This window comes from Pelmatolapia mariae, linkage group LG14 (genome assembly GCF_036321145.2).
Source record: "Pelmatolapia mariae isolate MD_Pm_ZW linkage group LG14, Pm_UMD_F_2, whole genome shotgun sequence".
NCBI lineage: Eukaryota > Metazoa > Chordata > Actinopteri > Cichliformes > Cichlidae > Pelmatolapia > Pelmatolapia mariae.
The window spans coordinates 20,755,308-20,782,145 of record NC_086239.1 but is presented as its reverse complement, the minus strand read 5'-3'; the positions used below and the strand labels follow the sequence as shown (position 1 = coordinate 20,782,145).

Genomic DNA, 26,838 nt, shown 5'->3' with positions numbered 1-26,838 from the left:
AAAGTAGCTTGTCTGATAATACTTGTTGAGCTCTTCATTACTGCTTTTCTTATATCTTTCTTTGCATGCTAATTGGATATTTTAAAGTCTAGATATTTTTACTGACAGCAGATAATGGCCGTGCTTCTTCTTCTTTAACGATATGCTCCCTATCGACTAGGTCAGTTTATCTCATCTCTACATTATACTGAGACACAGTGGAGGAGGAGAGATAAAGATGTGCTGTCAGGGAATAAAATGTGTTTTCCTGTTAGGGCGAAATGACTGTAAGTGACTGAAATACTTAAATGTGACACGTGTTCGATATCAGACCGTTTGTCTTTCTCACTCTGAGAAAGAGGGCACAACTAATCGCTCTTCTTTTTTGCCCTAAATTGAAGCTGTTACCGGCTTGTCTCCATATTCTTATTCTAAATATGACAAATAGTGTTCAGGCGGCTCATACAGAGACAGCAGCAGTAAAGTAACCTCAAGTCATATTCACAATAGGTACCGCCGAGAGGGAAGCAGACGGGATATCTTTTAACATGTGTGCCGTCTCTTTGTTGGATAGGTAGAATTGGAAGGTCTAACAGGGCACATTGAATTCAACAGCAAAGGACAGCGGTCTAACTACGCCCTGAGGATCATGCAGAACAGCAAGGACGGCCTAAGGCAGGTAAAGTACCTCCATCACACAGATCTGATGCCGAAATTATCTTTCTTTAGATTAAATAGGTTTAGGTTCAGCTAACACTAGCACTTCCTAGCGGTGGTAAAATGTTCTTGAGATTGGTTAAAAAGATTTATAAACAGTTTTCTTATTATTTCTTTAGTGACCCACACAGATTTGCTCTTTAGATATACGCTGGCTATAATATAAATGTTATTGCTGAACACAAAGCGCTCCGGCACAGTCCTGTTCCCAGTAGAGCAGTACTTTGGGCAAATGTTTCAGTTGTCTTTATAGCAGTAAGGCAACTGGAGCTGGATCGTGCAGCAGGGAGCTGTGATAACGCTTGTTCAGCTGACATCTCTTGGAGCAAACACTCTCCATTATCCTACTTGCAAAAAGGTTGAGATTCCAGAGGACAAAAGTAAATACTAGGCGTGCCTCTTTGAAGGTGAAACAATCATATTTTTGTGGGAAATAAATTTAGGTAACCACAGATGTCACCTTTAAAGTCAGCTTTGCTCCTGCTCTTTTTATTATTAGTTTTAGAAACATGGCTATATATATGCCAATACTAATGTCATATGGATCAATTGCAAAAAAAATATCTGGAATGTAACTGTTACAAAATTACCAGTTAACAATATAAACCTGAGACTAAACGTGATCTTTCTTTGTGTATGAATACAAAACCGAGAACTCAAAGCAAAGTTGAAAACCAGCCGAAGTTCTGTTAGCAGTGTTATGTAGGTGTTTGTCTTGGGTGCAGTTTGGATTTCACCATCACAGTCTTTTGTGCAGTAAAAATAAACGTAATGACCATATCTCCACTCCTCAAAAGCTGTAGACCACTTGCTATTTTCCTTCTCCCTGCATAGGAACGGAAATCAAGTGATTGTAGCCCAAGTGCTGAGGAATAAAAGAAGCAAAAAAAATTTTTTTAAAAAAAGCTACATTTTTTATCTATCTATCTATCTATCTATCTATCTATCTGTCTGTCTGTCTGTCTGTCTGTCTGTCTGTCTGTCTGTCTGTCTGTCCACCTTGCAGATAACGGAAGCACCGTTACAATGCAAGTAACAACATAACTGTAACTACTGAATTTATCACTAAATTTACTACAGTATTGTGTTACATTACTGAACTACTGAAAAATGTAGTGGGATTACAGTAGCACGTTACACCGAACATAGGCTAGGAGTGTGTGGAAGTAGCAGAGCAAAAAGTGAGCTATTATTGAGACTGATTAAATTAAAAATTTAAAAAAATTAATCCAAAAACCGGGGGAAAACAAAGTCTCAAATCCAAAGGTAAGTAAGTAGCGAAAAGTAGTGAAATCACACAGGGAACACACTAGGAATGACAGAACAGATGCACAATATGCAAACTGAAGCTATACTGTAAATACACATGGGGTACCAAGGGAATTGAAAACAGGAGTGAAACTAACCAAAGCTGAACACAATTAAGGTAAAAGACAGGAAGTAAAGCTAGAGACAATGCATGGTAGACAAAAACTATAAGAAAAATAGAAGCTGAAACTAAGAGCTTAAGACTCAAGAGCTCAAGAATACAAAAGAAGTTCATGTAGATAAATGAAAGTATGAAGTATGAAAGTGAACTAACAATCAAACAGAAATACTTAAAGAAAATCAGGGTCCAGGACTCAGAACCATGAAAACAGTGGGCACTGGAAGTAGACAGCAATCTTTTTAAAACAAACTACGTACATAAGCAGGTATTTAAGTCCATACTTTACCCTGAGCCACCTCACACAGTCTCGAAAAGTAGTCTCCCTGGGCAATTCAGTGTATGCCTGGGTACATCATTTCATATAGTTTCTAATAGATTAAGGACATTTACAGGGATTACAAAGAATAAAAAGAGTCAGTAATCAAATGTAAGTGATGAAAAGCTTTTAGCAGCGTTGAATATGGTCTGTTAATGAATGGATAACACAGCTTCTGGTGCATTTGAGCTATGTTCTATATCTATTATTCAGGGGCTAAAGATGTTATAGCAGGGCTTTTTGATGCTTCATCTGAAGGATTACCAAATTTGAAAGCATTAGGCCTCAGATCTCTAATATCTGACTTGCAGCAACTGTTTTTTCCTGCAAAGAGGAATTTTTAAAACCCCATAAAGAGGTTTTAGCATAAGTTTCTTTTATAACCAGTCTTGTTATATGGCTCTTAATTTTCTACAGCGTAAGTGGTCTTTTTCTTAATCTATTTGTCAGAAATGGGAAAATGCAGAACACTGACTCTTCTCCTTTTCTATCTGCTGACCAATCATATTAAAGTTCACTGTCACTCCCCAGAGTCTCATTTTAAAACCTGTTCAAAAAGTTTGGATAGCCATAAATCCTATAATCAGAACTGTCACCCCAGTACATTTCATCTTTGGAAAAAATGTCTGAATATTAAAATAAATTTGAAATTCATAAAATTTGTCTATTTATGTCTGCCCGATAAAGAACCCCTGGCCAAGCGTTTGGTAAAGCAGGGAAAAACAAAAACACTGTTTCAAATTCAAGACTTGCTGGGGGGAAGTTTATTCAAGCAAATTGATAGCCCACTGTACCCTCCCATCCATCAACTCCATCTCCAAATGCCCAGTGGGGCCAAGCCGTCACCAGCATTAAAAAGCTGTGGGTGATCTCCCAGGTACAAATCTTGGTTATATGTGAGGCAAAAAGGATTCAAAGGCAAACATCATCACACAAGCAGCAAAAGTTTTGAGAATCTGTCTGTTGTCATGTTTGCTTTTATGGTAGCAGCCTGGTAACTTTGGGCTTTAGAATATTTACAAAGATAGCACTTCTCACATGAGACACACAAGTATAGTTTATAGTTTTGTACACTGATGTTTTGCGACAGGCACTGCAGTGTGGTTCATGTAGGAAACTGAGTAATGTGCGTAATACAGTTAAAAGGTTCTGACTGTGTATGAAATGGCTTATATATGATAGTGAGTCAAATTTTATACATGCATACAGGGACATGACATTTCCTTTAAAAATAAAATGGGTATTTTTTATCCATAAACACTTCGGTGCTGGGCAAGAAATACATATACATATGGCATGGTTTGCCAGTGCAAAGGCAAGTGTTCATTTAATAAACAGATCATAAATGTGCACACATGCATGACCTGTGGATCATATTTTAATGGAAAATGGTTTGTGGCCTGTACTGTAGCTGGAATTGTAAAGCAGGCATATCAAAACAATAAGAAAAAAAAAACAATGTCTAAACCAGCTCAGTATTTTTGAAATACAGCAGCAATAACTCTTTTATTCTATTCCTCTTATTGTCTCTTACTGTCTCTCAGTATTATTCAGCCAATGGACTTAAAGTCTATCATCTTCCCTTATTATGTATTCCCTATTTTGGGTGCCAGGACTCAGTATTTTACATTTCATCTTGACAGCCGATGTCTCCTGTTCCCTTTCTTACCTACAGCATTTTAAGTAGTTGTTGTTACTCTGCTTTGCCACCGATAAGGTAGGGACAGATTTGATAGTACAGAAACGAGACTTCACCGTATTTCACAGCGCTTCAAATCTTTTGACCCTTTTAGTTGAGAAGATCTCCTTGAAAGCGGAGATTGAGTTTCCGTCTGAGTGTGAGGGCAATCTTATCCCAGCAACCCATGAAACAGTCAGACACTGTGACGCTGGCCCATCTGTATTTTTTAACCTTGTCTGTGTTTCCTCATGTCCCCTTTTTTTAGACTGGCACTAGTCCAGTCAAGCAGAAGGATGGATACTATCAAGCCTAATGTGATGATTTCAACCAGAAGCATTATAAAGACCCTGCCAGTTATGGTAATGGGAAAAAGCAAGGTGTTAGACGGGGGGGGAGGGGGGAGGGGGGGGGGGCAGGACGGGGGTGTTGTTTGATTTGTTGAATAACACCTCCCACATGCTTTTGGGTTGGGGCTGCCTCAGCCAGGCAGACACCAGAGGTGCTAGGGCCTTGGCAGAGATAAGCAAGGTGGCCCGCTGCCCACACATACAGTCACACCTACACACGCAGTTTTAGCCGAGTATTTACCAGTATGCACATGACAAGTTGATACTTCAGGTCTTTTGTTTTGTAAAAATAGAATAGCAGCAGCATTGTCTACGATGCCCACACTGTGTCTCGCCAATGAATGTGCATTAGGGAGAGGTCATTCATTTAAAATGCAACCTAAAAAGAAAAAAGAATGTCTTGCATCAGCCAACGCTTTTGGGAAATAGAGAGCAATGAGGCATAATCTGCACAGCCACCGGCCTCCATTTCTCTACCCTGCTTCCTCTGTCTTTCTTTACCCAGTGGCACCCATCACACCCTCAGTCCTGTGGCTGCACTGAAGATCCCTAAACATGTGATCATCAGTTCCTTAGGGGCACAACACTCTACAGCCAATCACTGTCACAAATTGAATTTCTCTGGCAGGCATTTCACACATTAGAACAGTTTGCTGCTTCTATCTATCTATCTATCTATCTATCTATCTATCTATCTATCTATCTATCTATCTATCTATCTATCTATCTATCTATCTATCTATCTATCTATCTATCTATCTATCTATCTATCTATCTATCTATCTATCTATCTATCTATCTATCTATCTGATAACAGAAGCACCGTTACAACGCAAGTAACAACATAACTGTAACTACTAATAATCTACTTACCTGTTGCCCTTGTTGTCTCTGTTGCTTCCATACAAATTAAGAAGTCGCAGCAGGGCCCTGCCAATCAATTGCACTCAATTAACTGATCATCAGTAAGCACCTCTGTGTTTGTTGGTGTGGAGCATTCAAGTTTGTGTTAACAATCTTGTGGATATCCCTGCAAATTCACCCTTGGGTTAGACTATGCAGTGTTCAGAGAAGCAGCAAAAAACCCAAGAGCTACATTTCAGAATTTACAGGCCTCCAGGGCTGCCGGGAGAAAAGTGTCTTCTCCCTCTCATCTGAAGAAACCATAAGACTACTGAAAAAATGTCCTTTGGACAAATGAGACCAAAGTAGAGATGTTTAGCCATAATACACAGAGCCACAAACACAGGGTATCAGCACACACACCTCAGATCAACTGGCAGCCATGTAGCCATAGTGATGGAGGGGTGATGATTTGGGAGGGGGGGGTTCTTGCAGCCACAGGACCTGGGGGCCTTGCAGTCTGTATACCAAAGCATTCTAGAGTCAAATATGAGGGCATCTGTCTGACAACTGAATGGGGTCATGCAACAGGACATCAGCAAATCTACAACAGAAAAGAATCTATGTGCCACAATGGTCCAGTCCAGGCAGTAACCTGATTGAAATGCTATGGTGGGACCTTAAGAGAGCTGTGCATAATCAAATGCCTGCAAACGGCAATGATGTGAGACGCTTTCCATTACGTTCGATCGTTTTCCATTACAGTTGAGTACCACCTCAACATGGGTGGGGTCATTATAGCAAGGCAGCCTGAATGTCCCATGACATCATTTGCATATGACACAAACACAACACAACAACGGAGGACATCGAGGCAATGGTTTCACCTGCTGCTGAGCTCATGGTAAACATCTGCACCGTGTCGTTGGATTGCAGTGTTGATTTGTGTGTAGCTATTTCCCCTCATTGCTGGGTTTCAAAAATGGTGGGTTTGACTTTTGTGAAGAAGTCGCTCTCATGTTTCCTGGTCAAGTAGGTACTAAAAAAGTACCTGGTACCAGGTACCTTCACTGATTGGAAAACCCTAAAAATCAAACAGAGTCAAGTACAGTCAAGCTGAGTAGGTGCTGTTGGAAAAGAGGCTTAAGTTATTGCTCAGGCGAAAACTTTTTCAGATGAATGTACATCTACACATCTATCTTTACGTCTTTCATCGGCCTATTTACCGATCAGTCGGCCTAGTCACTAAACGGGGTTTGTTTTCTGAATTATTTTATAACCTAATGATAAATGATAAACTATCAGCTCTGACTCGAGTGGTAATTGAGTCAGAGCTGATCATGTGCTGGAGCACATGATTAATATGATTTGGAGAAACTCATCAAGCTTTATTTTTACATCAAATACTCTACCCATGCGTCAGACCTCCACATCTGTAGCAGTGAATGACAATGAGGATGTACTTTGTCTTCTGAAAGACAAAATAAAAGCAACTTATACAATAATATTTGCATCAACTTTGGGTTTTAATTAGTACTAGTCAAACTCCAGAGAGTGAATATAATTTCAAATGTTTACACTTTATTAGTACTTTACTTTCAAACCTTAAGTCAGAGAACTAGATAGTTTTCATTTTGCTTCTTTAGCAATTTTGACCGAATGAGTCTGATTCAAGCTAAGAAGCGTTTCACCCAGAGCGCGTTAACTGTACGAGTTTAATTTTATCAAATTTTGGTAATTTATGAAAACTTGAAACCATTTCACATGACAGTTCAGTTAACCTACCCTATTTCCAGAATATGATGCGGCTGCCTCGTGCAATAATATTTGTTGTTGAGTCTTGGCAAGCAAAGTAAATTTCCCAGCTGCTCCTGCGGCGGCAGCCAGGTGGGCCAGCGATGATGGTGAAGTTGGCATGACTTTGTCCGTGTTCTGGCCGAGGCACCAACACTAATGCTCAGAGGAGGTGAGAGAGGCAGGTGAGGGGAGAGAGGGGAGGAAAAATGAGCGATGAGGGTAGAGGCTGACAGGCAGAAAGTAAATGAGACAGAAAGGGCGCGTAAGAGAAAAATAGGACAGAAAGAAAAGAGGCAAAGACAAAGCTGTGAAATCAGAAACAGTAAAATTATAAACTGCACAGAAAATAACAGCCGGGGCTCTGTTTTTTTCATTCCTGTTCTACCAGACCTAATATTAAAGGCAATGACAATGACCTCCACCCATATTTCTGACTGAAATGACTAATCATTTTATTTTAAGACTCAGGGTAATCCTGTTCCACAGTGGGTCTTGTGTAATGAGCTAGATGAAGAAGTACAGCACAAAGAACTCCTTGGCTTGCATTTTAACGTGAACATGTTTCTGGGGGAGTACTCTCCAGATGGTGTGAACACCGGGGTTACTCTGTAAAACACTATCAATCTGGATATATACAAATAGATAATGCGACTCAACCTGTTCTTTTGAATGCCGGCTGCTTTCTTCTCTCTCCAGGAGCATCAAATGATGACACTGTTTCCTGCCGGAGTGGATTACAGCAGTTTGCTGTTTGGAGGATCAGTTCCCATTTTTTTTATGATACTGGGCTACAGCAGCTGTAGGACCTCTGACCGATCTAGCAACCACCAGCCAGTGTGCCTGCGTGTCTTCATCTGCATGCATTCCTTTTTTATTCATACTTGTGTGTTTTTGTGAGAGCTTATGTGAAAGCATTGATGGGGTTGGTCCCATCCCCTGCTGCCCGCTTTCCTGGCTCTGTACACAATCATACACAACAAGCCCACCACCATTTATGGTGGTTTAGCGGGGGCACAAACCCTTTCCAAAACAAACACACTGCAGCACAGAACCAAACTGACTCTACGGTCCAGCCTCTCTCTCTCTCCAGCTCCCCCTGGCCTCTGTGGACTGGCCCTCATTTTCTGCATGGAGCTCAATGACAGCAGCACGCCGGTTAATTGGAGGAAGCTGTAAAATGAGTAATTATTGCAGTTTGGATTAGGCAAGCTGTTGCCTGTTACTGCTGGGCTCTGTTGTGTGAGAGCATGTGAGAATGCAGAAGAGGGTGTTATAAAAGCTGCACAAGCCTTTCGGTGTCATACGTATTTGTATGTGTTTGTACATGCGACATACACATGGTGAGCTGCAAACTCTCCTGGCGACTTCTTGGAAGGAAGAATAATGCTAATTAAGCTTTTTAATGGCGGCTTTAAATCACTTCTTTAGCGTGGAAGCCACCTGAGGGGTGGACGGAGGAAAGGGAGGAAGAAATAGAAACCGTTGAGGTGGTGGCTGAAAGAGACCATGATGCTGGAAGTCAGTTATGAGCATGTTAGACCTGGACACGTTGGCCGTGAGTGGGAAAGACCAAAGGCCAACTGCAGCATGACTTAAGGCAAATTGTTCTCATTATCGAGTCCAAAGCTGCTTGGCACAGTTTGCGTGCAAGAACAGATTTGGCTTTGACAGTTATACATGGGTGTGTGTGTTTTCGTTTAAAAGGCTTCCAAGGTTGCTGTGTATTGGTATTTGAGCTGAGCGGAAACTGCCTCAGTTTTTCAAAGGTCAAAGAACAACAAAAGAATTTGAAGCGCTCTGTTAGTGACTGAAACTCTCCTTTGTTTTCATGACTCATACCATAAACATAACTCAAAACCGTGTTGAGAAATTGAGTTCTTTCCTTTCATTGTTAAAACTGATGGGATAGAAACGGGCGGTGCTGTGGTTAGTAACCGTCACCTCACACCAACAAGATCGTGGAGTGGAGTTTACATGTTCTCCCTCTGTCTGTGTGGGTTATCACTGGGTCCTCTTAACTTCCTCCCACAGTACAAAGACATGCATGTTAAGTTAATTGGTGATTCTAAATAGACCATGGTTGTCTTTATGTGTTGACCCTGTGAGAGATCGCCAACCTGTCCAGGGTGTGCCCCACCTTTACCACCCTGAATTGCATAAATAGAAGAAAATGGATGGATGGTAACAGAAACGCCCCCAGCCCGAGCATCTGCACAAGCTGGTAACCCCGAGTAACTTCCCCAACTCATGCCTTTCTAATCGGGTCAGATTACATATGATTGGGCTAAAGGAGTGATGTGAATGATCCAAATGTATGGAACTAATTTATTTTTTTCGTTGGCACAACAGTCAAATTTATTTTGATTATTTTGCCTCATTTCTCGCAGTTTCATGTGTGGCAGCCACTATTCAAACCATTTGTTTTGCTGATGTAAATAAACAGTCCTCGGTTGCTGTGCGCCTTCCTTTATCTTGGATATTGATTTTCTTTTTTTTATCTTTTTATTTTTTTGGTTCTTCATCCCGCCAAACATATAGTGAATCTTTGCAAGATCATCAATAAACTGTTAAATCATCCAGACCAGCCTCCGTAGACCCTTTCCAATTTCCTGTATTATCATTCGAACATTTACAGCCAGATTGCTTTTTTAATAAACTATAGTCCCCGTGTGTCCTTGTGTCAAGGTCTTTAGAGATGGAGCGAGGCAACGGAAGTGATGAAGTAAGAGGAGGCCCTTTTTATCCTCATCTGCTTCCCTTTATCTGAGGGGAATGCTGAGTGCCTGGAATACCCTAGACGCATAAAGGCACATGCTTTCACTCTCGGACACGCACGCGTACTGAGTGGGCACCACTTCAATTTGCATGGAGCTATTTGAGCTGTGTTATTTACACAAATACCTCCCCCCGTTAAAGGGTGGATGTGCTCGTACAATTTCTTTCCGTTTTCTATTGGATTTATTTATTTTCTGTCAGCACTGCTCCTGCGTTTATTATGGCAATCTGCTTTTTACCTCCCCTCCCCTTTTCTTTGCTCCCAACCCATCTCTCAGAACACTATTACTCTAGCTGCCCCCGCTGCTGCAGATGCAGATGTACTCAATTCAATTTCCATCCACTGCTGCAATGTGAGGGAAAGGGACAGGTACGGGGGAGAGAGGATTGGGGGGGGGGCGCGCTGACAGATTCAAGACTGCCTCCACCCTTTTTTTTCCTTTCCTTGAAGGACATTATCATAGGGGCCTGGTGTAGCTCAGCACACCATGACGTGGCTTGGATCTCTTTTTCTGCCCCAGGCTCCAGCAGAGATGAGTACATCTTAACCAGGTCTGATAGACATACATGGTCTAAATACACAAGGACCGCTGCTCGAGCTGCTGCCACTAAGGTTAGAGTATGTTTACAAAGAGAGGCAGCACTCTGATCTCCTGCAGCTGTGCGACTCAAGCATGTGTGTGTCCACATAAGAGGGGACGCTCATATCTTATTTTGTAGCAGCGCATTTACACCAAGTCTAGCTGTTTTAATAGAATAAAGGTCCTCAAAATGTTCTCTTTAAACAAGGTGTTCTGGTGCTGTATATTTCCTGGCCTCCAAATCGACTTTTGTTCCTGGGTCTTTATTAGGCTCAAAACCTGATCTGACAGGGATGTCAAACTCCTTTTACATCGTTGGCCGCATACCCACTTTGATGTCAAGTGGGTCGGACCAAAGAAACTCCCCTTTCTTTTAACTACGTGTTAACTACCCATTGTAAAAAGATGAGTTTTCTATTGTAGATAGTTTTGGTTTTAGTGTAATTATTATTTCCTTACCTTGGTGTAGTATGAGCCATGGGGGGAGGTCTTATCAGTAGGAAAAGTTATAAAACTTCCAAAGTTTATGCCCCCCTTCACATTTTACAATGCCATCAAGTGAGCCGGATTGGAGTGTTTTTGCTAGGCCCATTCTGGTCCCCCGGGCCTTGTGTTTGACACCCCTGTGATAGAGGCAAATCATTCTTCAAAATCCATAAATAACCTGTGAAATTTCAAATCCACGAGAACGGCTCTCCAGACAGGAACAAATATGGCAGCAAAGCAAGTATGTGGTCTTCGTTTGAGCTAAAGCTGCTATTTGCCAGCAGGGGAAAACACATTGTTGTGGTATAAATCTCACGTTTCTTTGCCAGTATGCAATGCAGCTGCATTATTTCACTGTAAAATAAAATTGGCCCTGAAATGTTGCCGAGCATCTCTGAGGAGTGGATCCAAGATCCTGCTGGAAGGGCTTTTCTTAAATGTATCTTACTATATGTGTTGCAAACTATATCCTAGTATCAGCATTCACAAGCAGCGCAGGACCAAATATTTGTTCTTAGCATCAAACTGCTATAGCTGGGTGTGTGTGTGTGTGTGTGTAGTTTTTTAAACATCCTGTTGTTCGTTTCATTGTTTTTTGAGGGGATTTTTGTGAAGACTCAAAGTATACTTTTTTTTTTCCAGGACATTTAGATGTTTAAATCCTTCTTGTCAAACTTTAAATTAAATTTGTGATTTTTAGCAAACACTTTCTTTTTTATCACTTCCTCAAGCAACCTTTTGCATGCTTTCTTCATTTTTTTTTTAACAATCAGTCCTCCACAGAGTAGCTCCTTCTTTTTATGTTGCTTTAATCTCACCAGCGTTAGTGATGCTCTCTGATCAGCGCGCACTGACTTTTATTTTTTATCATACCACCATGTAAACTTAGAGGAACGGTTCGGAAAAGCCTTTTAGTGTAGGGGGAGAAAAAAAGTGCCCTGGTGTAGGAACCTGTTACATAAAGTTTAGTTACAGTAGAAAAGCTACATGGCCTCTTGCTAATGTCACTAACGCTCAGTCACTAAACTGTGGATTGGTTTACGAGCAGCTTTGTCCCCTCTAGTTTATTGCGCACAAAGCTGTCTCTGTTATGAGCGCTGCACACAGTCCTGGAGGTCAGAGAATCTATGAATTCTAAGAGAAAACTACTTGTCTGCTAGCAAGTCTTTTTCTTATTACATTTCTCCTCATTTCATTTTCATTTAATTTTCTCGAGTGTGGGTGAATACTAATCGCAAGTCACAAATGTAATTTAATGTATCACTTTTGAAGTGTGATTAGAATGTCTGGCCTAACATGAATGGGTTCGTGCTGATCTGTGCACCGAGCACGTGCGCAGACTGTATAAAACTACAAAACTAACTCTATCTGACGTGCTTATTTCTTTCTTTCACACTCACACGCACACACACAAGGATGTAGCACACTTGGAGACTGTGTCGGATTCATGATACAGCTGTTGATTTAAATGCCTGGGACAGGGGAAAGCTAGGCAGCATTGTTTACAAGTCACATTTGTTGTCTTTTGACATATTCTCCCTCTGGACATTTTTTCTTTTCACTTTTTTTTTGGCCAAGATTCATCAGAAACCTTGAAGGAATTCTTCAGCCTCACAAAGATAAGATTGAAAACAGCTGCACCCACCCCCTGAGTGCAAGAAACAAGTTCCAGGCACATTTGGTGGCACCAGTCAAAGCAAGGAATTCTGAATTGTAAGCAATCAAATGCAAAATCAGTGCAATCCTCCTGAATCTTCTCAAAATGTTCTTCTCTGTGCTGAATCAGTGACTGCATATTGAAATTCATATTGAATTTGTGGAAGAAGAGACTCACACACCGGCATCCTTTTTGTGTGTCTCTCGTTCTAGCCTTTGTTTGGTCTCTGGGAGACGTACAGCAGTCCCCTTTCCTCTTTTGTTTTTCTCAGTTTGCACTTTGCAGGCTGGAGATGGGGAATAGATCAAAAGCAGAATGGATGAGCTGTTTTGCAAGATCCCCAGTCTTAACGGATTTCAAGGCTGGGTGAGGCTGTGTATGTGTTGCTTGGCTGGGTGTGTGTGAGTGAGTGTGTGTGTGTAATATGCATGTACATGCAAATTTATGTGTTTGTGCCTGAGTGCCTGTGTGCCTATGTGCCGACAAGTTTGCCGCTGTGTCTAAGTTTTTATCAGTCTACCCAGCGCACCCTTGAATTCCTACCCAGAATCTCGATATACTCTAATGTAGGTGCAGAACAACCAAAGATGCTTTGTAACTGTATAGGCATTGTTTCATTTGTTCTCTCTCCCGGGCATTCTCTGCTCTCCAGACAATCTCGGTGAATTCTTCAAAGCAGTCCCATTTGATATCATACTCACATTCTACGTGATCGCTGTGCTTTTTTCTTTTTTTTTTCTAGTATTTTGTAACTTTTTGTAAAAGTCAGTATAACATTGACATTTGCTCTACTGTACCTATTTACAGTATATGCTTCCTTTAGACTTTTTTAAGCGAGTAAGCCTAAAAATATCTCTATGAATTCATGTGAAAAAGAAAGTTTTCAGAAGACTGTGAAAACTAAGCACACCCCGTGGTTCAATAGCTTGTAGAACCACCTTTAGTAGCAAAGAGTAAGTAAGGGATAAATAAGGGTATACAGAAGTGGGTTTAATGCCTGCAAGGTACCCAGGTCCTGTGGCTGCTGCAAAACAAGACAAAGACTGAATCATCAAGTTGTGTTTGGTTCGTCCAAACATGGCACTGTGTATTACTGCCAGAAAAGTCCACTTTGGTTTCATCTATCCAAAGTAGACTTTGTTTGTGACTCTGTAGAGTCAGTAGCTCTTGGGGGTCTTTGAAGTGTTTCTGAGCTTTGCGCCATCTGACCTTGGATTGAATTTACCGGGATGGGCCCTCGTGGTAAGATTTTGGCATGGTGTTAACCAGTGTTGGGGAGTAACGGAATACATGTACCGCCGTTACGTATTTAGAATACAAAATATGAGTAACTGTATTCCGTTACAGTTACCGTTTAAAAAGGTGGTATTCAGAATACAGTTACTTTGTTGAAATAAATGGATTACACGGCGGTACTTTCCTGTTTCATATTGTCGCGGGTCAGGACTGTTTGGGTTTGTTTGACAGCTACGCTCTGTTGTTCCAGGCGGCAGCGTTACGGTTGCCATGGTTACAGGGTGATGCTCTCTCTCCCTGCGTGTTTCCTGGGTGAGAGAGCGCTTTTTTGTTGTTGTTGTTGTTGTGCTAAGCTAAAAGGCAGAATGCTACAGGCATGGCCCTAAAGAATGTAGCCTCATGGGCAGTGTAGTCCGTGCTGCAGCGAGAATGGACTACCATACACGTTATGTGTCTGTGAACGAGGGAGGGAGAGAAAGGAAAAGTCCGAGCTGTCACGGAGCAAAAACGGGAGCTGGAAGCATGTAAATATAATAATAACCACTGCAGCCAAGAAGAGTGCCTGACGAGCCCAGCTGTAAGTAAGCTATTAAGACTCGACTGTACACTGTGTTCGTGTTTTCCTCCGGAAAAAATAAGTTCCGTTGGAGCAGCCTTTCAACGCCTCTCTCTGTCTCTCGCTAGCAAAGTTGACCCAGACAACAAAGTAAAGCTAGTTTTCAGCTACGAGCCCGACACGGAACCCACCGTATTAGTCAGAGGTCCCTTTACTACGTTCGGAGCCGCGGACCTTCAGTAACAGTAATAAATCACAGCAATAGTACATTCACGTAGTTGTAAACAGCATGATAATATATTAAGTAACCCAAAGTATTCAGAATACGTTACCCTCATTGAGTAACGTAACGGAATACGTTACAGAATACATTTTGGGGCATCTATTCGGTATTCTGTAATGGAATACATTTTAAAAGTAACCTTCCCAACACTGGTGTTAACACACACCTCTATGCTCCAGACTAGCAAACTGTCAAAACCTGTGCTTTTGCTCACACTTTCTGATGATCGATCACATAAGTGTTAAAGTGATTATCATCACTTACCATCTTAAATACTATGGAAGTACTAAGGGTGTACTTATTTTTTCACAGGACTGTATATATGACACAAAAATGAAAGAAATATCTCTACCAATACAGTCAATCCTACTGTCAAGCTTCTCGCTTCTACTCCTCTGTGCTTCACCTCAGAAAAACCTAAGTCACAACCTCAACTATAAATGTGTTTAATCATTTATGCTTCAACTTATTAAGATATATTTCAAAAGTCTGCTATGTTCACCTCATAAAAAATGCAGGACATAAAAACATTGCTTAATTTTTTTATGTCCTGCATTAAGCAGACTCTAAAAGTCCCACTTATATATGAACCTGTGAAGTCTCAAATCAGCTAAAATTGTTGGCACCTTGCTTGCGATATTTCTCTAGAATAACCACTAAATAGTAGGTTGTCAAAGGAAACAGGCAGGTTCAGAGTGTGTTGCTGCTGCAGTAGTCGCGCAGAGGGAAAGACCTGCGAAATTTCCCATGGGAATGGATGCTTTAGCAAACTCCAGATAACATAAAATCTCCACTCATATTGTTCTTCTTCACTCACTGCTTTTGCACAAGAGTGATAATCTGGAAAAGAGCTGGCTCACAAACTGAGATTGCAGCACACCCCTAAAGGTCTGAATCCATCCCCATTGTTTTGGTACCTCTCTGCTGATGTGATCATTAGCGATGAAGACATTTGGGCAGTCCGTAGTGTCTGGGTGCACAGCCTGAGCAGGGACTGTTGCTGCCGGGGCATCCATTGTTTGTTTACTTCTCTACAGGGGATGTACCACTTGGAGAGTATGCAGCACTGCTTTGAAGATCTGCTCTGCAAACTGAAGGAGCTCGTCTCCAACCCTGAGCTTGTGTCTCATTACGACTACTGAACTAGCAATGGCATTATTCATCACAATGCCAAATAATGAGTTTGCAAACAGGCTCGGGAATGAATTACCAAATCTTTAATAACACGATGCATTTGTTTGTGTTTAGAAGTAATTTTAAAAAAAAAAAGCACAAATCGCAGTTTATGCGATTATGAAACAACAGACTTTAAAAATGTAACCAGATTGACTTTTTCATCACTTTTCCCTCACTGCCAGAGATTAGAGAGTTCTTGACCAGAAATAAATAATAGCAAGAAGTGCCACAGTTTGTAGCTCCTTTTCATCACTTGGCAACAGAGTCACGACTGTGTGGTTTACCCAGTCCTCTCTTTAATGTATGGCATATCCAACCACCTACACCACCACCTGTGTCTGTCTAGCCCCTGAAGTTTGCCTACGGCACCACCCTGATTAGTCTCTTTCCTGCTGATGATGAGTCATACGGTAGAGAGCTTGTGTAAGAAAAAAAAAAGGGAAAAAAAAAAACTTTTCCCACTCACTATTCCACAGAGAAAACATGCATAACAGTTGCACACACAAACACAGAACGCCGGTACTTCGTTTGAACAATGCAGTCGTTGTGAAGCTGAGTGAGCACGCTCTAAATATAACTACCCTCTGCTTAGTTTTTACCAGCAGCTAGTTGCTGATTCAACTGGTGGCAATGTCCGCTGATAGGCAGAAACTGCATCTACTTCAGCATATTTTCTTCAGGCCTAGATAGCAAAATACTGCCATGTAAGTCCATCTCCTGCGAGAATACTTTGCATCCGCAGTACAGACACGGGGATACTCCTATTCGTCAGTAAAGAGAGCCCCACACCCGCGAGTACACAGCCACACATTTCAGTGTCGTCCCAAACTCATTTGCACCGCTGTGACACCTGAGTGCTTTAGCCTCGGTGTAAGTGGGCTGTATGACATTATGCTTGATAATGGTACTATTGCTTCTCTCATATATGATGGATGTGTCTGTCACGGCACAGTCTCGCTACACCCTATTGGATGCGGCATTTTTCTGACAGGAAAATCAGCCAATGCTGACGCTTCAGTGAGCAGCCACCCTAATCTTTTCCTCGTGCTGTAATTCCAGGTTCCAGAATGAACCGTGGGTAATCCCTCACAGGACGTGTCGTTCCACTGTGTCAGAGTGTCGTTGTCAGTCTCTCTGTGTGTGTCTCTCTCTCTCTCTCGGCGTGCACGCACACACACACACACTCAAACACAACTTCAACTTTCTCTCTCTTTTTAGTCTCCCTGTTGCTGTCGCTTTCTCATGTTCTGGCTCCCTAGGTGGCTGCTTCTTATACTTTCTCATTGATATTTTTTTTTCTTTCCATTCGCCAGTCTCACCACACCCACTCAGTAAGTGATTGACATTCCCCTGCATCTTTTTATGTGTCTCTCTCTCTCTCTGTGTCTTTTCCTTGTGCTCTTACCCAATCCCTTCTCTCTTACATCCTGTTCTTCCTCATTTCTGGTGCAGGCTTTTCATCAGCAGCCCAAATTTAGCCTGAATTTATTTCCTAGATTCACTGGATGCACTGCACAGTATTAATTTATGGTAACTGCAGTGCAAATACCAAATTAATGGCACAGCATATGAGAAACATCAGGATACAGCCCCTTGTGTTGCACACAAACAGTCTGGTGAATGGCAATGAGCTGTTTCCTCTCTTCACGATAAAAGCTTGTGAGTCTAATGGCTTCTCGGGTTGTGCTGTGTGTATAACGACGTTTTGTGCAATGGTTCAATATTGTGGCTTCACCAGGATTCATGCAATGGTTAGGGATCCCTCTGGTTTACAGATTACTCAGCTTTCACACTTATTAGAAAATGCATATTGAGGGAAATGACATGTAAGGTTACTGATGTTCTCTCTTGGCCTGCAGATTAATAGCAGACTGTGGTGCTCACTGATTAATACTTCATCACTTTAATTAGTTATTTAGTAGCATCTCTCTAACTTTTAGACACTTTGCTGTCATCTTTTCATCCAGTTTATACCAAATAATGAGAACTCTACCATTTTTTGCTGCATAAATCAGTAATAAAGTGTAATGTATAGCAAAATGTCTTAAGAATAATTACAGCATTAAATGTTTTAAGCCTCTTTGATAAATGTCACAGTGTGTTTTGAGTTCCTGCTTACATTAGCTAATGCATGCATATGCCTTCCTCTGAAATCTGACTCACAGGGAGTACATCTCTACTTTATCCCCTCCCAGCGTTAGCAGAGTCGAGGGGAGGGCCACCAAACGGCCAGTTCCTGAGCTTCCAGCTTATGTTTGTTCTCCCTTCCTGGCTACCTCTCCCCCTGCTCATCTGCTACTCTCACTCTCCACCTACACTTCCTGGGCCGGAGTCACGGTGCCACCTCATCCCATTACCCTCTTAGTCACCCCCATGCTCAGACCTTTCGTGACACCTGCTGAGCCTAGCCAAGCCAGAGACTCCCACATCCCACCACCTCCACAGGCTCTGACAGCTGATTGTGTACGCTGATTGCTGAGCAGCATATTTCACTGGCCCCTTTTTGGTCATGCTGCAGTATGTTCACATTTTCTCCCCCCTCTGTTTCTTGAGGCCATCAGTAGCAGAGTGTGCAGTGCGTTGGTGCGGGCAGTTTGGGTAGCTGTAGTCTATTTGTGAGAGCAAGGTGCTGTTTCTCCCAACAAGTATACCAGAGGAAATGGAAGGCAAGATCTTTTTGATCATATACTCTCAAAGGAAATCTTTGATTCTGGGAGCTCTCTCTTCTAGTTTATATATATATATCACATCAGAATTCATTATCAGTATTAGGAGAGTAGTTAAATGGCTTCCAAATGTAGCACAGATCAGCATGAATGGCCTGAAATCTCAAGAGAAATTTGGCAATTTAGCCTTGAAACAAACCAGGGCCAAGCTTGAAGAAGTCTGTTTATTGGATTTTTTTTAATCACACTTCAATCACTTTGACATCTTGTCCTCTCTCGTCTGACTCCGACCAGCAGGAATATTCTCAAGGGTTTTATTCCATGTTCAGTAATCAAAGCGCTCATTCAAGGAATGCGACTATATTTTGCCAACAATGTGTCACGGCTGATTTAGCTACTATATTTTCTCATTCACTCCTCCTACATAATATTTATAATTAGGTGAAGCTGATTATTGTTTTGAGAGATATAATTTGTTTACAGCCTTTGAGAGGAGGTGCAACACTTTGCCGCTGACAGAGTTTGAATCTAAACTTGTTTTTAGGAATATTTTCCCCTTTCCCCTGTCTTTTCCCCTAACTAACAGTTACACAGTGTTTTAACAAGAAATCACTGTGTGGAAACATCGCAGGCAGGATGAGCTTGAAAAGCTCTTAAATGATCTTTCACATATTAAATCTAAACCACAGATAACCTGCGTCAGTAAAAATTACACAAACTGTTAAAAAAAAAAACAATTCATCGCATCATCTCGATGTTCGATTTTAGGGTTACCTTCTGCATGCAAACGTCAGTCATATGGATGAAATGACAGTTTGTGAAATAAGTGTCACGAGTATCACAACATTATTCCCATGAAATCACCCCCAAAACTGAGTTGCAAATTTGAATTTGAATAACCAAGTTATCAAAAATATAAACAAGTAAGTACAGGAAGAAAGTAAATTGTCAAGTTTAAAAACGCTTTTAATGCAGCACTTTGGATTTTTTTCCAAAAACCTTCACCATAGTTTTCCATGTCTGTCCCAGTAAAACAGTGCAGCGTGAGGCTGATTTACAAAGGCCTTTGTAGAGACTCTCCTCATGGAGTTCAGGATTGGCAACCTTGAGTCGAGTAAATAAATGAACGAGACGGGAGATGGCAGAAACAGATTGAAAGGAAAGACACCATGTGAGGTGGAGGTGTGAAGTCCCACTCAAGCTGTAATGAGAATGTGGCTGTGTGCCATAGGATTTGCCAGTAATTGCTTTAATAAATGCATTCTGTTGCCTCTTGATTGAGCACATGCCCTGTGTGCACTCCTCGAGGAGCCACGAGTGTTATTTCTGTTTCTCTCTCGGTCGTCTCACTAACTTTTGCCGTCACACAGTCTCAGGCCGTGGCGATCCGTCCACTGCTTTTTGTCTGGCTCAAATCTTTTATGAAGGTCACACTGAGTCTCCTTTAAAGACAAGACACAGAGTGGGAGGGGGAGAATTAGGCATAGATTGTTTCTGTTGCCCTTTCCAACTGATGGTCTTAGTAGGTGATCTGTCTGCATGTGTGTGTGTGTGTATGTGTGTGTGTGTGCGCGCGCGTGCACACTCACTTTGCAGATTGGCCTGTGGCATTCTGAAGATGGACTGTCCATGGAGAGAAAGCTTCCATCTATCAATGTGACGGACACCCTCTTCAACACGACTCTTATCATCACAACAATACTGGTAAGGACTGTATGCGCACTGACACACACACACACACGCACGCATCAGTATTCTGTGCCATTTTATTAGCTCAGCTCAGACTGATCTACATGTGGCTGACATTCTCTAGTTGACAGACAATTACCATATCAAAAAGCCATTTTGTGTTTTCACTTCCAAACTCAGTCCTTTTGGGATCAGAGGATCTGATGCTGCTCAATTGTTTTGCCCTGAGTACCGAGTGTATCAGCAGGAGCTAATAATTTACCATGTCAGCCATCCTCAGCCTTTGTTGTAAATATAGACCCTGTGAGCACTAGTTCTCACTTCTCTAACTACTTGTTTTGAGGGGGGTGCGGTGTCAGTTTCGAGCAACTTCCTTTATCCTCTGCTTTGTTCAATCATCAGTCATCAGAATCCTTAAACAGTTCAGAAAGAAAAACACATACTTCCTGCAATGAAAACATTCATTATACACTTGATGTGGACTATATTTAATCACTGCTTGAGTAAATCAAGTGTCTGGTTCATTACTCACTTATTTAATCAATTAATGAATTAAACACAAGTAAATTATATAAAAACAAAAAAAGCAAGGAAACTGTTTCTCTCACTGCTCTTGCTCTGATTGTCGTTATTTCACAAATGGCCAAACACATTTCAAAATGACTAATCACAAAAATTCTGTGCAACTCACAAGTTTTGTTGGCAGACAAATTAGACAAGTCTTGTATTAGCAGAGCAAAAACATGCTTTAGGCAAACTGTCTCACGCTGTTATAGCTCAGTAAAACATCTAGTGCTGAAACACCCAGCTGAGAAACATGTAAGTACTATAAAGCAATTCACCTTACTAGAATCTTTGCAGGCAGCTGTTGAGCAACAGCAAAGTCCAAGAAAAGAAACAGTAGAACAGAAGCGATTAAATGTAACTGCATTAATATAAATATTGCAGGGCTAAAGATGGCATTACGAGCACATGAGAAGGTGGATGCTGGGAAAGCAGGGGAAAAGCTTGGGTTACTGCAGGGCTCCTGGAATCGTCTCTATGGAATGACAGACTTAGCAAACAGCAAACAGATTTAATAAACTAGAGAATGAGCTTTGACATGTGGCATTTTGTCCAGCCATATCTTAAGGCGAAAAGAGTTTATAGCTTGTCTGCACGGACACGCTTGAAGGTGCGGAAAATGCCTGCAATCATGGCCCGACTACCCTCGCTATCTCTCTCCAAAAGTTCTGTCCCCTCTGCATTTTTGTCGTCTCGTTGCAATGATCTGTAAATGGGGATATTGGTAAATATTTGCAGTAAGTCTCTCCATAAAAGCATTTAAGATGCTTAGTAGCACAGTAAATAAATAAATAAATAAAAGATTAGCTGTGTGTGAATAAAAAGGTTTGTCAAAAAGACCTAGAGACAGAAGTTTAACTGATGCACTTTTTGCCACATGGAGACTCGAGGAAGTGGGCGGCGTAAGTCAGGCTGTCGCCTTCATACAGTTAACATATACGGCCTCTGCAGGTATGAGGGAGGGTGCTTCAGCAATCTGAAAAGCACCCAACTTCAAACATGCTGACTCTTATAATCTTCAAATGCCTCTGACTGTATCAACCCCTGGTTATTTCGTATGAGTATATCAACATGATTAGCGGTGAGTCATGCATAAAAATGGATGTCGCAGGTTTCGCAGTAGATATTTCAAAAGAGGAATGGTGAACTGAAAAGCTGCAGGCAAAAGGTGCTTAGTCTAGTTGAAGTGATCTCAGACCTCCAACCAGCAAAACCTTTCCCCGTGTCATTCATGCCATACAGGGTGCAGAACGCCTGAACTATGACATTTATTTAACCGTACAGAAGCTCAGTTGCTATTGCACATTTTGAACAGTGCTAAATTAACCTTCAGTAATTATATACCTACTTTAACTACTTGAGAGGATATTTAAGGCTTTTCCAAACCTTTTGAGAATAATGTAAGGCTCTCTATAAGCTCCCCTGTTTTGTATTTTCCAGCAGCTTTGATATTAATGCACTGTTGGGGAACTTCAGAAGTGAAAAATAAGTCCAAGTTGAAACAGTCACAATGTTCCAAGAAGTAGGACCTAAATGCAACAGTTTTAATGGACTAAAGAGTTATGGTGCGTTCATTTGACTACTACTACTGCCCATCACCTCTCCCAGGGTTTGGGCCGCCAAGCGTTTATCTGAAGTTTGCTGTAATTTTTGAGTTTTCAGTCAGGACTTTGGACTGGAACACCCCTTCAAGTCACACTTGTCATGGTCATTTTTCATTTGTGGACTTTCTAGTATTATTTTGTGGAGGTAAGTAATAACGACACGAGAGGTTCCTGTGTCTCACTCCAACTGTTTATTCACACACTGTCTCTCAGAACTTAAGATACAGTAAGCGCCAAAATCTCCACCCAGCTCTTCCCTTCAACTTGGGTGTGAGTGGAGCCATCTGGTGGTCCGCCACACATACCCCCCCGTGAACACACAGTTAGGTCTCTATTCAGTCCAGGACCCTGGGCCTAAGCAAACGACCCGAACGACTGAACCTGGGAGGGAGAGAACAGGCAGAGGAAGGTCCATCCTGTGAACGAGGCTGGTGAAGGCGAGCAGGAAAGGCAGAAGGAGGCTCAAACGTTGGTGGTCCGGGGGTAGTCCTGCGGGGGAAACCAGAGTCTGTCAACCCCATTGAAGGAGGGCGGCCACGGCGAGGGGCCTGGGCCGGCACTACATTACTGTCCGGAAGAACATGTGCAGGCTTAAGTCTGTCAACACACACAGTCTCCCTGCGACCCCCAAAATCCAAAACAAAATGTTTCTGGCCCGGTTCGATAACCCTGAATGGGCCGTCATACAGCGGCCGCAGCGGTGTCTTGTGGGCATCGTGCCTGACAAAAACAAACTTAGCAGTCTCTAAGGTCTTTGGAACAAAAGTGTCAGGCACGCAATGGTGCACAGGACCAGGAACCCGAAGCGAGCGCAAAAGTGGGTTGAGCGATAGCACTGATGGATCGAAGCAAGGGGGGGGGGGTTCTCAGGCAAGAATTCTCCAGGCACGCGGAGGGGCTGACCAAACACGAGCTCAGCTGGGGAAGCGCCGAGATCCTCCTTAACCGCACAGCGCAGCCCAAGCAAAACCCACGGGAGGCGGTCAACCCAATTGCCATCTTGTAAGGAGGCACGAAAAGCAGCCTTAAGCGACCGGTGGAACCGTTCACACATCCCATTAGCTTGCGGGTTGTATGCAGTTGTGCGGTGGACTTTAGCCCCCAGTCCATCAGCCATGGCCGACCAAAGCTCGGAAATGAACTGGGGGCCTCTGTCTGACGTAATGTCCGCGGGCGGGCCGAAACGCGAGACCCAGGTTGACAAAAATGCCCTGGCCACCACTGCTGCAGTAGTGGATGCCAGGGGGACTGCCTCCGGCCACCTGGTGGTCCGGTCAACAACTGTCAAAAGGTGCGTAAAACCTTGTGACTGCGGCAGAGGACCCACCAGATCGACATGCACATGATCGAAACGTTTGCCGGGTATAAAGAACTGCTCCAGAGGCGCCTTGATGTGTTTATGAACCTTCGCACGCTGGCAGGGAATGCACGCCGACGCCCATTCCTTAACTGATTTGCGAAGGCCTGGCCAAACAAATTTAGAGCTGACCAGTTTAACAGAGGCCCGGACCCCCGGATGAGAGAGAGCATGTACCGAGTCAAAAACCCGACGACGCCAGGAAACGGGAACCACTGGGCGAGGGCGGCCGGTGGAAACGTCACAGACCAGGAAAGGACCACCGTCCTGCATGGGTCTGTCCTCCAGTATGAGGCCCGTCTGGGTGGATTTAAGCTCGAGGATGTCCGGGTCACCGCTCTGATCGGCAGCCATGGCGGAGTAGTCTATGCCGAGAAAGACAGGAGAAACCAGCGCACGGGACAAACAGTCAGCCACATGATTGGATTTACCAGCCACGTGCCGAATGTCTGTTGTGAACTCAGAAATGGCTGCCAACTGGCGCTGCTGGCGTGCACTCCATGGATCAGAAACCTTGGACATGGCAAACGTCAAGGGTTTGTGGTCCACGTATGCGGTAAAGTGACGACCCTCGAGAAAAAAGCGGAAATGGCGAGTCGCCAGGTGGAGCGCGAGTAGCTCCCTGTCAAAAACGCTGTAATTGCGTTCGCTGTCACGCAGCGTACGGCTGAAAAAGGCGAGCGGTTGCCAGACACCCGAGATTCGCTGTTCCAGCACCGCACCCACCGCTATGTCCGACGCATCGGTGGTCAACGCAATCGGCGCTGAGGGGGACGGGTGGGCCAGAAGGGCAGCATTAGCTAACGCTGACTTAGCATCAGAAAACGCTTGGATGCCTTCTGGACAGCAGTCGACGGCGTCATTAGCCTTACTACCTTTTAACGCCCCGTAAAGGGGCTTCAGCAGATGTGCCGCCCTGGGGAGAAAACGATTGTAAAATTTCACCATCCCCAAAAATTCCTGCAGTGCTTTAACGTTTGCAGGATGCGGAAATTCCGAAACAGCGCGGACTTTGTCAGGCAACGGAACCGCGCCCTCAGCGGAAATGCGGTGCCCAAGAAAATCGAGAACGGGCAACCCAAACTGGCATTTAGACGGATTAATAATCAGTCCATGCTCCGTCAAACGCTGAAAAACCTGACGCAGATGGAACAGGTGTTGCTCCTTCGAGCTGCTGGCCACCAGTATATCATCAAGATATACAAAAACAAAGGGCAGCCCGCGCAAGACAGAGTCCATCAACCGCTGGAAGGTTTGGGCGGCACCTTTCAGGCCAAACGGCATGCGCAGGAACTCAAAAAGGCCGAAAGGTGTAATAACGGCGGTTTTGGGGACGTCCTCCGCGCGCACGGGAACCTGATGATATCCCCGTACCAAATCGATCTTCGAAAAAACCGAGGTCCCCGCAAGATGGGCGGAAAAATCTTGGATGTGGGGAATGGGATAACGGTCGTTCTCTGTGACGTTATTAAGACGGCGGAAATCCCCACAAGGTCGCCACCGACCATCAGATTTAGGCACCATGTGTAACGGAGAAGCCCAGGCACTATTCGAACGCTGCACGATGCCCAGGCGCTCCATGGTGGCAAATTCTTCCCGAGCGACAGCCAGTTTAGCAGGGTCGAGGCGAAAACCGGGGGCCCTACTGTAGGTATGTAATGCTCCACCCCATGCTTCGTCACAGCGCTCGAGAAAGTGGGGACAGTGAGTGAGGGAAACTCAGAAAGCAAACATTGAAAAACGTCACCCGAATCCACTGAGTTAGCATGCACCACGGGCTGAGCACCCCGAGTAAAACAGGGTAATGAGGAAAATGACACAGCATCAATTAAACGTCTATTAGCAACATCAACCAGCAGTCCGTGAGCACAAAGAAAATCAGCGCCTATTATAGGCACAGAGCTAGCAGCAACAACAAAGTTCCACTGAAAGTCACGGTCATGAAAGCAAACAGTCACCAACCTTTCACCGAAGGTTTTGATGGGAGAGCCATTAGCCGCTGTTAGCAATGGCCCGCAGCCCTCAGCTAGCCTGTCCGAGCCAGCCGGGGGAAGAAGGCTCTTCTGTGAGCCGGAGTCCACCAGGAAACGCCTCCCCGAGCGTGAGTCCTCTAAGAAAAGCAGCCTTTCCTTGTTGCCAGCGGTCGCGGCTGCTACCGAGCGCTGACATGCCCGTTTCCCTGGGTCTGGAAACTGCAAGGCAGGAGACAGCGCCGGGCCTTCGCCCCAAAACGCTGGTGATAAAAGCAAAGCCCTTTTCCGCGATGCTGCCGCGCAGCGATTCCGGCCACCGTGGACGAGTCGGAGGGTCCCTGGAGCATCGGTGAGGAGGCAGGGGAAAACGCTGGTGAGTCCTGAACAACCGCCTGGACGCCGAAACTCCTGGTAGCAAGGAGGATGCGATCTGCCTCTTCCGCCAGAGAGCGGTAATCCTTCGTGGCCAATAGCGGGGAGTTGGCAAGGCCAGCGCGCACTGGAGCCGGCAACTGTCGGAGAAAGAGGTGGGTGAAGAGAAATCCTCCATCATCCGCGCCCAACAAGGACAGCATGCTCTCCATGAGCTCGAGGGCGGTGCCGTCGCCCAGGCCCGCGAGGGAAAGGAGTTTCTCGGCTCGCTCAGCATCAGAGAGGGAGTAACGCCGCAGCAGCAGCGCCTTGAGAGCGGTGTACTTGCCTTGGGCTGGGGGGTCCCGGAGGAGAGTCATCACGTGGCGGGTTGACAGCGGGTCAAGAGAGGCCACCACATGGTGGTATTTAGTATCGTCGGCTGAAACTCCACGAAGAGCAAACTGAGCTTCTACGTGCACGAACCATGAAGGGGGATCGTGAAGCCAAAAATCCGGCAATTTAAGCGCCACAGCAAACGCAGCCATCGGCGGAGGTGCAAATCCGGCGGCAGCCGATGCTTCCAGGCCGGAGCTGGCTTCGTCGTCGAGCCTTAGCATGTTCGCTACCGGGGTCACCAATGTGGAGGTAAGTAATAACGACACGAGAGGTTCCTGTGTCTCACTCCAACTGTTTATTCACACACTGTCTCTCAGAACTTAAGATACAGTAAGCGCCAAAATCTCCACCCAGCTCTTCCCTTCAACTTGGGTGT

At 43.8% G+C, this 26,838-nt stretch overlaps 1 protein-coding gene across 3 annotated transcripts in view; it reads left to right on the top strand.

Moving 5' to 3' along the window:
* grik4 (glutamate receptor, ionotropic, kainate 4) overlaps nt 1-26,838 on the top strand; it is a 342,449-nt gene that overhangs the window by 277,797 nt on the left and 37,814 nt on the right. For all 3 annotated transcript variants that reach the window (XM_063492892.1, XM_063492889.1, XM_063492891.1), the window contains 2 exons: nt 554-658; nt 20,122-20,229. In XM_063492892.1, coding sequence (XP_063348962.1) covers nt 554-658; nt 20,122-20,229 — 213 coding nt within the window. The remainder of the gene's footprint in view (nt 1-553; nt 659-20,121; nt 20,230-26,838) is intronic.